The sequence below is a fragment of the Photinus pyralis genome, unplaced genomic scaffold (assembly GCF_008802855.1).
Source record: "Photinus pyralis isolate 1611_PpyrPB1 unplaced genomic scaffold, Ppyr1.3 Ppyr1.4_LG8, whole genome shotgun sequence".
Lineage (NCBI taxonomy): Eukaryota > Metazoa > Arthropoda > Insecta > Coleoptera > Lampyridae > Photinus > Photinus pyralis.
The window spans coordinates 20,578,469-20,594,751 of record NW_022170819.1 but is presented as its reverse complement, the minus strand read 5'-3'; the positions used below and the strand labels follow the sequence as shown (position 1 = coordinate 20,594,751).

The following is a 16,283-nucleotide window of genomic DNA, read 5'->3' as shown; positions in this document are numbered from 1 at the left end:
GTATGGAGTAGGTACTCCCTGCGATGTGTTCAATTAATGTTTTGTTTTCGGTTCTATAAAGTATTCAAAAATAGCGCCGTCCAATAAAGTGGCGACATCTCACAGCAAGATGTTCAGCTATCACATGAAAATGATCTAGGAAAGTCTAACGTTTACCAAAGAGATGGCGCACATGTATCAATTGCATAAACAAAAGACAATTCCAAATACCGGATCATTGAAGTACAATTACTCTACAGATCCTAGAAGAGTTTGCACATTTTGAACGGCCCTTTAAGGAAAATTGAGTGGGACGTGTCTATTAAATGAATAAATTGAAATTTTCTTTAGAAGGTAGTTACGTACGTGGCGTCATCTCATTGTAACTCCTTCAACTATTTCAAAAAAATTAATTTGGAAAAGTATAGCGGTTACCAAAGAGATGGCGCACGTATACCAATTGCATAAACAAAAGTAATTCCAAATACCGGATCATTGAAGTACAATTACTCTACAGATCTTAGAAGAGTTTGCACATTTTCTTTAAATACACACCATAACTATAATTCTAGACGAGGTATCGAATTGTCGTATACCGTATACGCAACATCGACTAGAAATATTTAAAATGAATCCCTATTATGCTGGTGCGGTTTTATATAACAAATAACCGCTGAATCTTAGACATGTACCGTTCAGGCGTTTTTAGTTTCACTCAAAAAATTTTTATTTGTAAATTGTTTCCATAGTGTTAATGAATTTATGTTAGGTTAATATTGATTTAGAACCTTAATTTTTGTTGTTGTACCTATGTATAATCATATTGTTTGACCTTTGACTTGTCCTATATCCATTTAGGATCTTTTGGGTAAATACCTATATTAATATTATTATTATGTATTTCCTTTATGGCAAAACTTAAAGCGGCATATTCACATTGAAGCATCGTTACGGGCACTCTGTGGAATCAGGTAGTATGACAAAATAGTAAGATAGATTTAAATCGACATTTATTATAAAGAATTGAAGAATAGGTACCTATTGTTTAAGCTGTGGTCATGTGTAATTGTGCCACAAGCCTGTTTAAAGCATAATAGATGTAAAGGAATGTCGGCGACTTGTAAGTGTGCACTAGAAATTGTAAACAAACAGGAAAACTGAAATTCACTTTAATTTTATTCAACCAACGTAACAGTCTATAATATTTCAGATGTAGATTCCTCAAAGTCTTCCTGAGTAGTTTGTGTATTGTACGTTAAAATCTGATCGCGTAACTCATTGTCTGCAATAATGAAAGACTTTGTCATATTCATATTTGTGCAACCGATGTAGGGACACCTCGCTTTCACCTTATTTAATTTTATTCTTTTTAAATGCTCTTTAATAGAGTCGTATTCGTAAACGTGTCCACATTTCTGATTTCGGCATGGATTTTGAATTATTTTCTTCGTGATTGGATCGACAGGTGGTTCAAACTGAGAAGGAACTATTCCTTCTTCTTCAATACTTCTATTGACATCTACTTCGTGTTCTGTCTCTAGTTCTACTGATGCTGTTGCATCACCGTTACCTGCATTTTTGATCGCTTGCCAAATGGGATGATTTTCGTACGATCGTAAAGGTTCCTCTTGCAAAAATCTTTCGAACACTTTCTCAGACTCTTCAATGCAGTCGTCTTTATCTTGAAAATACTTCTCTGTGGCATCGTAAGCTTTCCGAGACCGTTTGTATGTAATATCCAATTCGCTGTAATCTTTTGCGATACCTTTTAAAGAGTTTATATGAGCTGTCGGATTGTTTGAGTATTTAGTAACGTAATCTAAAGTGGACTGAAGATGTTTAAAACAATTTGTAAATAGACCGTCGCGTTTACTTGTGCTGGTTACCGCCATTTTTTAATATTTGAGGTTAAGTCAATGTTGCCAACAGCTTACCAACTTCGTCAATTTCCCTTTAATGGCCGCATTCGTCGAAACAGATGATGAATAGGAATTATTTGATTTTTTAAAATTAATTTCGAAAAATGATTATTGTGCCTTAAAATTAAAACGTCATTGCTTAAAACTGTGGTAAGGATTTAAAACAGAGCGACTACGTTTCAATATTGATCACAAAACGGAAAATGAATTTTGTAAAACACACTTACCCAAAATCGGCTGTCTGTAACAATTCAAAACTTTCCTTATCTCATGGAACACATTATCGCTCAGCAAAAATGATGGAGTTTGGACTTCAAGTCCATTCATAAGCAATCAACCACTATAGCACTCCATGCAGCACCGTTCTCAGGTTTTGTACATCTATGTATATAATTCTGTACAACACAAAAAGTACTCTAAGAATGATATTCCAAAATCAATCTTTAATAATAAGAATGTTATGGGGCATTAAGGAAATCGACTAAATTCGAGAAACGTCCTCTATTCCATTTTTCCCTATCTCTTAAAATAAAGGGTGTTTCTATAAGAAAGTGTTCCATTTGGACCACCATGTACACATAAATAATCCATTATATGGCCTTTCAGGAAGTACTGATCAATTCACGGAAAATGTGCTAAAGTAAAAGTAAGTCAATTTTACAAGTTCAAACTTAATGAGCGATACAAATTTAAAAAATCCAAATCATAGGATAGAAATTACAAACGTGTAAAAATAAAAGCATTTTATTAAAACTTAACTTAATCTAAAAATTTACATTATGTACATTATACTTATTTAGGAATAAAATGTAAAGATACAAGTAGTAAAAAATATCTATGTGAAGTATTAAAAACATTATCTCAACGAGACAGATTAAATTATTACAGATAAAATTAACAGAAATACTACAAACATTGACATAATTCATCCCAATTCAATAACTAACAACAAAGAGCGATTACTACAACTACGGTTACATGTGTTCAAAGTTTTCGATTACACAGATAATTGGCAGTCCTTTAGCTTCGTAACATTTGGATTGCATTGCAGTGACGGTTTGTTGATCACGCCTTGGACGTTTGTGTGTGTGTACATTTCATTAAATGGTTACGTCCAGATTGGGATGATTATGTTGGCATTGATGTAGGCGAAGAATTAGACCTAGATTGTTGCAAACAGTCTTGTTTAATATTTTCTTAAGTTTGTAGCTTGTCGGATAAATAATCTTTTCAGGCAGCATTAAATTAATACACAAAAAATACTATTTGTAAAAAAAATTATCAAGATTCCTCAATATTAATTGGTTATTTCATTCCTAGGTAGCCCTATGTGCAATTTTTAATTTAATTGCACTTTCTGTAATATAGAAGACAATAAGTGTGTGTGTGTGTGTGTGTGTATGTTCGCCCCCTAGTGGTACATGTATGAAACCTAAAATAATTTGCACCATTTTCTCTTGTACAGAAATTTTGTCCCAAACCTTATTAGGTAGCATGAGTATTCGAGCGGCTGCTTTATCAATAACGGCCGATCCTTAGCAGGATAAGTCAAAAATGCTTTGACATATAAAACTCAAATCGGTACACATATCGGCCATACTTAATCAAGAAGTAATTAGTTTGAAATGTCAAAAATATTAAAATATCCAAGAGATCCAAGAGAGAGGGCAACATAAAGAAAAATACATTCGGTTGACCTCTAGTGGCAAAATAACGAACTATGAAATAATAACTACTAGTAAAACTAACTTACACGAAAAATTCAGAGTGGCGCTGAAATGGAAGAAAAATTGTAAATAGCATTACAATATTTTTTTCTTAAGAACCATAATAGGTAGAATAGGGTACAACCTGCGGGTTTACCTAGGTGCTACTGTTAATTCCTTATGTACCTACCTGTGCTTAGTGACAATTTATAATCTGTTGTAAAATAGAAATTACATAGGCTAATAAGGATTAAGTTGGCTTCGATTATAAATCTGTTACCCTTCTACAAAAAAAAAAACAAATGAAATAACCTATTAATGTTAAGGATCTTTCTGTAGTTTAAGAAATGGCATAATTTTCATATTATAACTACTGGAAGTGGGTGAAAAGGATTGTCTGTTTACTTGTCAAATCCTTAAGCCTACTGGGATAGGTAAAGAGGGGTGGTTTTGTACATGTTACTAACAAAGTAGATATTTTTTACTTGTCAATTATAAAAAATACCTACCGCACAACGAACAATTCTATACACAGTATTACTCCCTAACATAATGAATATAGGTAAACTAGACTTGAATATACAAATTGAACTAATATGAAAGAAAATAAAACAATATTAGACAAAGAAACGGTTACAAAACTATTTGATATACTCTTTAACAATGACCGCAAAATAATGAATGCAAACGAAAGTTGGTTTCATAATCCTAAAAGTCCAAGTAAACGAGGGTGCTAAAAATTGCAGATATGTATAGCGAGTCTGTCTGAACATGCGTGTTAGTTAAAAAGAAATTATTACACATACATAAAAAACAAATCACAGTATTCTTTTTAAATCACATTCTCATCACAGTTCATCATAGTATTAAGAGTTTCGACTAAATTATCTTTCTCAATACTACAAATAATTTAAGTTAAACAAAAATGTGTAACTATTAAATCGAAAATAAAATAAAAATACGTGCTAAGTACAGTACCTGTTCATATTTCGTTCTATTCTTACTCCTTTTTCCAACATTCTTCGTATCCACTTTTGGTTCGTTATATGTATCGACACTGTCTGGAATCCCAAGTCGAAGATGGATTGGCAATTTAGCATCTGAAATATATTTTTACACTTACAATGATTTTTTTAGAATTTTGGATCATAGTGTCAAAACTAGCCCCCTGGCGGAGAAGGATTCAACTAAATTAACTATAATTGGTAGCTATCCATCTTTATAACGACTCAAAACGGGGTGATAGTGAATAAGTAGATTGATAAAAGACACTAAACCTTCCCCGTACATCTTTTTATTATTTCCGGTAGTTAAAATAAAGGCATTAGGTGACAACGACTGTAGTTTCGACCCGAAGGTCATTATCAAGCTTAAATTTACGTGGTTGAAAAGTTACAATTTAAAAGGGTACATTTTAGTTATCCATATGAGGAAAAATTACTAATTTATGACATGGGAAACAATAACAATTTAAAGACATCTGTCCTCACATTTTCTAAGTACAATTGATTAATATAATATCAAAATTAGAGGAGACAAGATGGACACAGCCATCTTGAAACGAAGTGTGAAATGTTCTCTGTAAAAAGAAGTAAGGGGAAGGTTTAGTGTCTTTTATCAATCTACGTAAATGAACTATATTTTTCATTGATTCTTGTTACCCAAAGAATGCTCTTTTCAACGATACCAAATTTGTTACAATCGGTCATGCCATCTTTGTTTTTGAAATAACTGAGTTTTTGTTTTTACGAACATGTTAGATAAACTGGTTCTCTTTAAAAATATGAAAAAATAATGTTTAGTGTATAATGGGAAATTTAAAGAAAATGCAATTTTTAAATTTAAGATGGCAGTTACGCCCTCTGGTGGTCATTTTTAGAACTTGAAAATGTTTTCCAGCGATTCTTCATAACCGATTTAGCCAATAATTTTTTTTACCCCTAGGTCATACGCCAAACGGTTCCCGAGATATGGCCGAGGAACAGTCTCATTGGGTCACCCGGTACACAACGAATTGGTGGAATTCTCTCCATTTTCGCTGTCCGCCCAAGAATTGCAGTTTGTCGAATTTTCAAAAACTAATTCGTGATTTTCAAGTTCAAAAACGCCCAGATAACCAAATGTCGTCAAAATCAGAATTTTTTTTCGCACGCCCATTTAGGGGTACGCCCTTTCGTGGTAGGAATTTTGACAAAATGTTTGCAAAATCGGCCAGGGCATACCCGAAAACCTATTCAAAGACGTGTCAAGTCTTTCTTACGGTTTTTCAGTAAAAAATTAAAGAAGAAATGAAAAGAAATGCACCACTTCTTTGGGGGTGGCTCCCAAACCAAACACGTTGGACCCTCGGTTTATTTGGAAAAAGTGCTTGTTTTGATCCCCTCTACCACCCACATTTTATTTTACATACTTGAAGTTACCAGTTTGAGTGATCACTCTGTAGATAAACAGGGACTTTGAAATATAAGGTAGCAATTAGTGGGTTAAATTTATAGAGCCGCTCATTAAGTAATGTAAGAGGCCGTATTTAATTTGCCGTTTGCAACCGTTCCTGTAGGAGGTAGAGAATCAATCTTGTTAAGATTTAGGTCCGTTAATTGCCTATTAATCGACTTGAATTTCTAAATATGCGAAACCCAGCATTAAACCAGCAAGGTTATGTAGTTTATGGAATCTATCAACGAGATAACAGATTTCGCCGCTTGACCTCACATTTCAAGAAACAAAAGGACATTGACTGCAGAATTTGAAGATTTCATTCATTTCATTTCAGGTGCACTCTTAAAAAACTTGAATTTTGACACTGGTCCCGTATTTTTAAAATGTCCGGAAATTAAAGAAGTTTTAATTTTGGATGTAGGTCACCGAATACGCTGAACCGGCTGGAAACCGTTGATTCCTCCACGGCATTGCTGAATTTTATAACGGTAAGGTCGTTGTTTAGAACAGATCTTTTTGTTTGTGATGTAACCGAAACGTAAAATCTTTTTTATTTTGCCGTATAGCCAAATACTAAGTTTAGTCTTTCTGCTTTTTGCAGTTTTGTAAGTACCACAATTTTGAGCTTTTCCAAAGAGGGGGCGGGAGTGTGCCTTTTTTTCTAAGTCCACGCGCATCTCTTTAATATCTCTATCTCACTTATTTACCGGCCGATCTGGATCAAATTTGATCTATAGCTGCCCGGGGGTCGAAACGGGATTTTCAATTTTTTCCCATCCCCTCCCCTTTTTGAGATATCGACGTATCTCTGGCGTCTTTCGACCTACGACCTCGATACTTCAGAAATCACGCGTTTGGACGATCTACGCAAAAACGGTTTTTTGGATTTTTCATGGGTGTCTTGAAATAGGTCTCGACCTAATCTAACCGATGAGAGGGTCGGAATTTCGGAACGGAGATAAAAGCTCGGAAATGGCGGGAACGGATGCCCCGAGTTACTGAACCCCACAATACCAAATTTCGTCGAGATCGGATGGTAATTAACGGAGATATAGCAATTTGTAATTTGACACCACCGAAAACACTTAAAACGCGTTTATGGGTATCTTTGGAAACCTCTCGATGTAATCTAACCGATGGGATGGTCGAAATTTTGGAACGAAGATAGAAACTCGCAAATGGCGGGAACAGATGCCCCAAGACACCAAACCTACCATTACATACTTTCATCACGAACGTACGGTAAACAACGAAGATATATCGATTTGTAATTTGACACCACAAAAAAACTTAAATCATGATATCTCGATAACGGAACGTAGTAGATAATGGTTCATGGATGTCTTTAGAAAGCTCTCGCTCTAACCTAACTGATGAGAGGACAAATTTTGAAATGCAAAACGAAACCAATTAAAAGACATTCGTGAACGTGAACGATTAGGTTGAGTTAGTGTTAAGTTACGTTTGGTTAGGTTAGGTTAAGTTCAAAGTTCAAGATCAAGTTCAAAGTAAAAAGTAAATCTCGATTTAACCCAATAACAGATCTCGACCTAACCTAACCTAACTGCCCAATTCGACGTAACTTAACTGCCCATTTCGACCTAACCTAATTTCCCATATCTCGACCTAACCTAACCGCCATCTCTAATAAAAAAATAAACAGAATACATACGCAGAAAGTCGTACTACAAATGCGCAAAACTCAACTTTCTTATTTATATTAATAGATGATAAAGATGGTATACAGTTAAAACGAAGCGAAATAGCACACACTATTCAAAACCAAATACGTATATACTACACCGAAAAAATAAAGACTCAAACGTAAAAAATACCCCATTTTCGGCGAAATTTATGGGAAATCAACTCACGCTAGCGAAGTCTTAAAATGCGTAGCATTTTTACAAACACATACGCCGAGTTTGACTAAAAAAAAAGACTATCGATATATTGGTGCTTTTTTGAGCCGAATCAAAATTCTTTTCCTTTGTTTTTCGCATTTTATAAAATTCCAACGTCACTTAAAAACGACCCAAACTACAATCGCACAACGGTCGAGCTAAAAAAAAAATTTACAAACTAAAAACCACAAAAAACGGCGTGTGATAACAAAACGCCGTGATCGGTAGGAGCGAGCGACGCGAGCTCCAATCCGATCTAGTTTCGATACCATAAATAAATAAACATTAGTGAAATTTTGACATGTCCAAAAAACTGTGATCAACTAATCACAGTAGCTAATACCAATTTTGTCTGAAGTCTGAAAATTGAATTCTTCTACCTGACACTTTAAAAATAACATCCCAGAGACAAAAAATTTCTTTAAAGCTACTAAAAATAAATAATTGAAGCTAGAATGGATCTGAAAAACATACAAAACAACAGAAAACAATATCCAAAAACCAGATGGCGTACCGTTTTCTGACCACTTACCTAATGCTGACGAATCTTTTTCTTTCTTGTTGGTTTTCACTTTGGGTTGTTTCTTGAAGACTGCGCCCTGAAGAGCATTTTGTAGTAGTCGAGAGGGATTGTTTTCGCTTTTGGGGACCATGTGCTGCCTCTCCGCCCGTTTTCTGCTTAGCTGAGCTCTCAAATCTACCGAACCTAAGAATAACAGATACAGGGTGTGTTACAATTTCCATAAATTACATTCAAATATGTAACAAATTCAATATACAACAAACTAAGCTCTTCACATTTATGGTTTACATTGAAGTAATATAATTCATACCTTCACTTTTAACATCAACCTCAGTTTCTTCAGAATCGGATGGAGAGACCCGATTTGTAACCTCAACTTTACGAGAATGAACAATTTTCTCCTTCCCATCATCCGCAATTTCGCTTTCATATTTACCGGGATTTCTAATCTTAATTTCGATTTTTCTATTTTCCAGGGGCGCGAGATGCGACTTATGTCTCGAATTTGCGACTACCGCGCCATCTAGATCTCTTCTTTCCTTTTTCGAGGTTTTAGTATCACGATCGTAATCATTATGGCGTTTCTTCCTCGAATTATCCTTTGCCACACGTGGCAGTTTTCTTGGACGCTCGACATCTTTCAATGAGTCATTGGATTTTGATTTGAAGCGACCTTCATTTTCATCATCCGAATCTTCGTCCGAAAACAAATCGTTGACTTTAAGATTCAAGTCGATGTAGGTGTCTTCGCTAGGAGATAAACCTTCATCCGCAGAACCTTCCTCGCCGTCCACGCTCTTATCATCTGCAACAAAATGAAATGACTAAAATAAAAAAAGGTCACATTCCAGTCACCTTCAGTTAACTGTTCATTCTGATCAACTTTCGGTCTAAGCCTTATGATTCCCTCAGTTGGAACGGCGTCACTTTCAAACTTTTTCCTTCTGGCTTCCAACACCGAATCGTCAACCCCCTGCTTCTCATCCGCCAAACTTCTTGGAGTAAACCGTTCCGGACTGGGACTCAAACTTAAACTAACGGCGCGAGTTTGAGTATGTTCCTTCGTTTCCATCTCCTTGCAAGGTGAAAAATGTCTACGTTTCGCCGGCGATCTTCGTCGACGCTTCGGAGAACCGTATCGTGAAGGAGGTGAACGTTTATAGGATTGCGATTTTCTTGCATTGCTGCACGATCCTGGAGATTCCCGCTGTCTCACTGGAGATTCTGAACGTGAATTTGATCTTCGATACCTAAAACCAAGCATTAACAATTAATAATAATAAAATACCCAAAACATCAATTATAAAATGTTGCTCTCTCATTTCAAAATGACTGAAAAAGTTACGCATCGATGTAAGAGACTGCGCATGCGCTCTCTCCATGTGATAAAAGCAGACAGAAATATTAATTACATTAATTTTAATTAAGAGTAGTCTTGACTTAATTGTTTTAGACAACCCATTTGCAATGTGTGTGTTTACATGTTAAGAATGCTAAAAAATCAATTTCACTCAGCGAACAGGTGAGCGAAGGTTAACCTTATGTGGGATCTTGTACTATTAGTCTGACAGTAACTCAAAAGCGAAATTGTACACTTAATCAAAATGATAGTCCATTATAGGGCAATAATAGGAGAGCCCACGACACTAAACCTAGTTCGATAAAATTACCAGATGAAATATGTATAATTCTTCACGTCTTTGGGGGAATACGAAATGGAGATGCTGCAATGCAAAAAACCTGGCGGCGATATTTAAAAAAATTTTTTTTTTGAAATTTAAAAATCCGATTTCTGTTATGATAGACTACCAAATTTCGTTTGTTTCTCGAAACAGGGGAGGCAATCTCTTGAAATCGACAATCAATTTGCGGTCGAATTGCACCCCTTTAGGCATTTATATGAAAATTTTTATTTATAAGGATAATTATTGACTTTTTGTATTACCTGACTTTTTAGTTTCTTCAGTGGGATTTGTAAAATGTGATGTGTTTGATAAACACCAAAAATAATGACGGGACACCTTGCATATGAGAAATATTTCAAGTTAGTAAAGTGAATCTGGGGGAGGGGGTTATTTACGAATAGCCACAGAATTGATTTATTTCATTTGAGTTTGTATTTCCGTAGTTGTTTTTCCATTTTACAATTGTTTGTAATTGTGTATTCATTTGAATACCAAGCATTAAGTAAGACACATTTGGTAAAGTTTGCGTATTTTATAAAAGGTTTATTTAAATGTTTGCGATCAGTTTAACTATTTCAACGAAAATGCATATCTGGTGATGATAACGCAGCGTGCAGGTGTTCAACGATGTGCCCTTTATTTCGGCGTAAGTAGGGACGTGGGACGCGTTCTTTCTCAGCCGGCGTTATCATCTTGCGCTTTATTTGTAAATACCGGCAGGAGATTTTTTATGATGGAGGTGGCTTTTCTTTAAATATTGGAGACGACAAAAGAACACGGCTGGTTCGCGAAGGTTGGAAAAGCTTTTTTTATACGGGCAGTTCGCCATTATAATAGAAGCAAGTTAACTAAATTTGTTAAGCAGTTTAAAACGGTTTGTACGTTTTATGAAAAAAGTGCACCGTGGCGGCTTCTGTTAACGTTCTCTTGTAGTCTGTACAGTCTGAACAGTCACAGGCCTCAAGTTAATGTTGTTTGGCATCAAGTTTTGTGTATTAAAGAAAAGTGAACTTCAGAAGCTGTCAGCGTTTGCGTCTTGTTGTCGCAAACCTGTGTATGACCACAGTAATTTTAAGGATTTCTTGTCTTCACTATCGGCCGCCTACGTGCGGGGTAATATTTCCAAACAAGCTTTTCTTTGCTTCAGGAGTTTTGTTTAATTTTTTTTTCGTGTTTCGCAATAAAATTTTATCATCAATCGATTAATTGTGTTTATTTGAACCCATTGTGCAACCCGGTTTTATTTCAGTGTTGATAAAAAAATTTTTAAGAAACAATATGGAATTTTCGAAAATTGATCGAATTCACTTTTTTCCAATTATCTAGAAATGAATTTTTATTTTCAAAATATCGCATCGGAATATCCATCAGCATGAAAAACTACACAACAGTAGTAATATATGGCCGCTTCTAAATCTCACTAGATGAAAATCCCTAGAAGTCACTAGAATTGAGTGGTTCTGAACTGCGGTAGCGAGGTTTGCGCCTGTGCTAACGTCAAGTTCAAGGAGTCGAGGTTTGCGCTCGAGATAAAGTATCGGAGGTTTGCGTGTGTGCTAACGTCAAGGTCAAGGGGGTCGAGGTTTGTGCTCAAGATAAAGTATTGGAGGTTTGCGTCTGTGCTAACGTCAAGGTCAAGGGGGTCGAGGTTTGCGCTCGAAATAAAGTATCGGAGGTTTGCGTCCGAGCTAAAGTAATTTGGTTTGCGCCTGAGTCGAGAGTAATATATGGCCGATTCTAAATCTCGCTAGATGAAAATCCCTAGAATTGAGTGGTTCTGAACTGCGGTAGCGAGGTTTGCGCCTGTGCTAACGTCAAGGTCAAGGGGGTCGAGGTTTGCGCTCGAGATAAAGTATCGGAGGTTTGCGTCCGAGCTAAAGTAATTTGGTTTGCGCCTGAGTCGAGGGGTCTTGTCGATGGCAGTGTACGGGTGATTCTAAATCACATTAAAATCCCCCTAGAAAAGTCACTAGGATTGAGTGGTTCTGAACTGCGCTAGCGAGGTTTGCGCCTGTTCTAACGTCAAGGTCAAGGAGTCGAGGTTTGTGCTCGATATAAAGTATCGGAGGTTTGCGTCCGAGCTATTTGGGCCGGAGGTTTGTGGTCAGGTTACGGTGAAGTTTCAAGGTCGTTTAAGGCAATTTGATCGTGGTGGTTTATTTCCGGGGTAGGATAATTTGATCGGGGCCTTCAAGTAACTAGGTTTGTATATGTGCTCCGTGGGTTTGAATGTTTTGCTTGTACGGTTCTGGACTGGGGTTTGTAAAACTAGTAAAGCTACTCTCGATAATGTAGGACTGAAATCACACTAAGTTGCTTTCGGGGTTTGCGTCCGGGCTAACAATTCTATCTCCTGTCAATCACCGTGCAGAAATCTATTACTGTAGATTTCAAGGTCACACTTTGGAAATATAAGGTGAGCTGCAGGGCGTTTTTTCATTCAGTCCGATAGTGCTTTCCAAACAGTTAAAAAATGGATCTTAAAGCGCTCACATACAATAATTATTGATACGAGCGCCAGCCCTTAAATATACATGTGTAGTACAAAAAAATCGTAATTTTGATAGACGTTGGCTCTTTCAACTTCTTGTGTGCAAGCGCACTTTACTCAATTTTCGTTGCACCTCGAATACCTCCAGGTCCCATTTTAATCTCTTTATTTTCGTAAGTAAATCCTCAATTCTGTTGCGGTTTCGGCTCACATTTACAAATGTTGTTGTTGTTGTGGTTGATGCTGTTTTTGTCATTGTAACGGATGCTCTTTCTATACCAAGATGAATATTACAGCACTCATTCCTATCCTTTATATACCACCTTCAGTTCATAAACAAACCACTTCATCTCGAGCGAAAACCTTACTTTAGCCTGGATGCAAACCTCTGATACTTTATCCCTGAGCGCAAACCTCCAACATGATCAAATTACTTTAGCCCAGGCTCAAACCTCTTAACGCTAGTGTGATTTAGAAACAGTCATATATTCGTTTTAGACAAGAACCTTGACGTTAGCTTAGGCGCAACCCTCGCAGTTCAGAACCACTCAATTCTAGTGACTGTTCTAGGGGGATTTTCATCTAGTGAGATTTAGAATCGGCCGTACACTACCATCGACAAGAACCCTCAGGCACAAACCGACTTACTTTAGCTCGGACGCAAACCTCCGATACTTTATCTTGAGCACAAACCTCGACCCCTTGACCTTGACGTTAGCACAGGCGCAAACCTCGCTACCACAGTTCAGAACCACTCAATTCTAGTGACTTTTCTAGGGATTTTCATCTAGTGAGATTTAGGAGCGGCCATATATTACTACTCACAACTTTGCCAATTTAACCGAATCTGTAAATACAATAATAACAAAGATAGCCATGCACCATTAAGACCTCAGAGCAAGAAATGAAATAAAGACTTGCTCTCAGATTTAGAGACAACTGTAACCAAACATAACCTCACAATTAGAATTAGCACCATGCTCTTTGACAATTGGTGGATCGCTCAGTTTGCGTAATCTTGGTGGGTTCATAACACCAACTTATAAATTAAAATGGACTGCTGATCAAACAGTTGCATAGAGGTAGAAATGGCCCTAGCATGGGCGTGGTCATGATGTGCACGTTTTAGTCATTTTCTAGAGGAATTTTCCTAGTGCTCAAGTTTTGAGACTATTGCAGCCTTGGAAAATAACATGTGTCACAGTAATTTATTTAGAAAACGTGATGTTCAAGGCTTGTTTATTAGTTGATTTGAATTTCGCACCAAGTGAGTGCACATCATGGCTGCCCCCATGTAGGTGTCATTTGTCAATTCCGCATTAGCAGTCCATCTTAATTTATAAGTTCGTGGTTCACAATCTCAATTTTGCAAAGCCAACATTGACATTCAAATTCAAAAAAGACCCGTTACAAAATGCGAAGGACAATAGCACATTTTCATCTGAAAAATATGCAGATCGTCCCACAATCAAATAAAGTAATAAAAATAATCCTTTTATCGAACAATTCAGTTGACAAAACTATACCTTACCTTGGGGAGGGGCTTCGAGAATACGATCGCCTAGGTGATTTCTTCCTCCTTTCGATTATTTCACGATTTTGTAACACAAACGCAGCACTTCTAGGCGACAACGGTGCAGTAATCGTGTTGAAAACTCCCGTATCGAAAGAAAGCGGCGACAAAGGTCTCTCGTAGTACGTCGGTTTTACATGACCCTCCATCGGATTGATCGGTGGAAAATTATACCCCACATTCGGATCGTATGGCACGGTAGGACACGGATTAAAATTAAAAAACTGTTGTGTATGAGGAAACGGGACCTGCGCATGCACGTAACTATTTGTATTTTCCGGAATGCCACCATTCGTTTCAATGATAGGTGTAACGGGAAATTGTGGTAAACTGGGCTGCGGTGGGTGCACATCTTTCACTGTCTTTTTAATAACCTCAACGGCAGGAGGTTTCACTTTTGCCACTGTAATACTGGTCACTTCTTCGAGTTTAACCTTTTTTACTTGTTTAACATTCGGCACTTCCTCTTTTTTTGCATCACGTTGAATTTCATTTTCTAGTTCCTGCATTAATGCCTCTAAACTACTCGAACGTTGCAATCCCTCACGTGATTCCGTTACATCTTCGGAGTCAGAATCCGATTCACTTTCCGAATCTTTGTACCTATCAAATTTGCTACCAGGTTCAGCTTTCTCTTCCACGTCCGCTTGTTTACTGTAACGATCTTGAGGAAGAATTAATTTCGAAAGCGCTTCTGCCGGTTTTTTGCTTGCATTTGATTGACATACTTCCGTTTCTACAGTAGGTACAGAAATAAGATTCGAATTCCTTATTCTACTGCCAAAGACACCCTACAAAAAAAGTAATGTATAACGCTAACGTACAATTTCATCTTACATTTCGGTTATTCCGCGCATTTACATGACAACCTCTCCCTCTTTTGTTAGTCTTCTTGTAAATCTTCGTATTGTTAGTAGGCAGACTGAAGGTATTGACACTAGGTACAGATCTTTTTAAAGACTGTAAAGCAGCCAAACGTAAAGATTCCAAATCTTCTTCTTCGTCTGATGGTAGCTTCTGTAAACAAGAACGCATTAACGCTCGACAAATTTCAAAATGTAGTAACGGTACCTTTGTATATGGCTGCATTTTTTAAATATTAAAATTGGAGATTTATATTTAAAACATCATCATATGTTGAAAGTTAAAACATAACAAAATGGTGAATTGGAGTGTCGACCATCTTGAAGTCCGGCGTTGCCAGTTTTACGTCCCTCACGTAGAACTACCATTGTTTATTCGAACTACAAATGCGAAATTCCACCGAATACCAGGTCCGCAAAATTGCAGACGTTTTGAATTTCATTGACGCCTAAAATGTTATTGTTTTTTGAATAATCATTGTTAGGCAAACTTTAAAAATGTCTTATTGTTTTACAAGAAATCAAACTGTCCGCAATCAGGTACTTGAAAAACGGATTTAAAATCATTTTATGTTTGTATTTTAAATAGACCAAACCAAATTGATTAAAGCATTCTGGATTGTGTCCTAAACCGGCTTTTCTAGCGTTTTCCCAGTATGCCTCGGCCTTTTTCAAGATTCTTAAATCGTCCTCCAAGTTTTACATAGCTATATATGATTAAGAAAAATTTAGAGGAATCTATAAAACACATAGGTGACCCTAGAAAACGCCCAAAGGCTCTATAAAACACTTTGAGAGTTGTGGAAAGCGCTTCACACGTTCCAGTTGCTCCCATAACTGGTATACACGACTTCCAACATTTTAAGGATTCACATAATGCCAAAGCTAAAAGAGCTTATTCTGTTCCAGAATGAACACACAACGTTCTGAAAAGCGTTGAAAAAGATCTGAAATGGAGATTGAAGGTATTAAGTGGAATGTGCTGAGCAGGAGACCTGGCAAGGACTTGGAAAGTTATGGAAAAAGCATACAATCGAAAAAATCATTCTCAGAGGCATTTCACACATTGTTATTGTATGGAACTTGTTGGAGTAACTCAGGGGCGGACTGGGTACTTACGGGCCAGGTGAAATTGCATAGGTTACGGGCCATTAAAGTATTAGTGTAGTAATGAAGGTGGCGGGGGTGGGGGGGGGGTAAACTC

The 16,283-nt window shown here is 36.8% G+C and overlaps 2 protein-coding genes across 2 annotated transcripts; both read right to left on the bottom strand.

The window, feature by feature from the left end:
• Positions 1-972: 972 nt before the first annotated feature.
• LOC116178802 lies at positions 973-1,880 on the bottom strand. The gene has a single exon (XM_031498421.1). It carries the CDS (start codon positions 1,869-1,871, stop codon positions 1,176-1,178), a length of 696 nt encoding a protein of 231 aa, XP_031354281.1. The 5' UTR covers positions 1,872-1,880; the 3' UTR covers positions 973-1,175.
• Positions 1,881-2,626: 746 nt separating this feature from the next.
• LOC116178027 (serine/arginine repetitive matrix protein 1-like) lies at positions 2,627-15,416 on the bottom strand. Its single transcript, XM_031497284.1, has 8 exons — positions 15,288-15,416; positions 15,054-15,233; positions 14,175-15,007; positions 9,323-9,717; positions 8,778-9,272; positions 8,477-8,650; positions 4,583-4,704; positions 2,627-3,060 (listed from the first exon to the last, which is right to left on the bottom strand). Exons 1-8 carry the CDS (start codon positions 15,303-15,305, stop codon positions 3,055-3,057), a joined length of 2,223 nt encoding a protein of 740 aa, XP_031353144.1. The 5' UTR covers positions 15,306-15,416; the 3' UTR covers positions 2,627-3,054.
• Between the last annotated feature and the right edge of the window lie 867 nt (positions 15,417-16,283).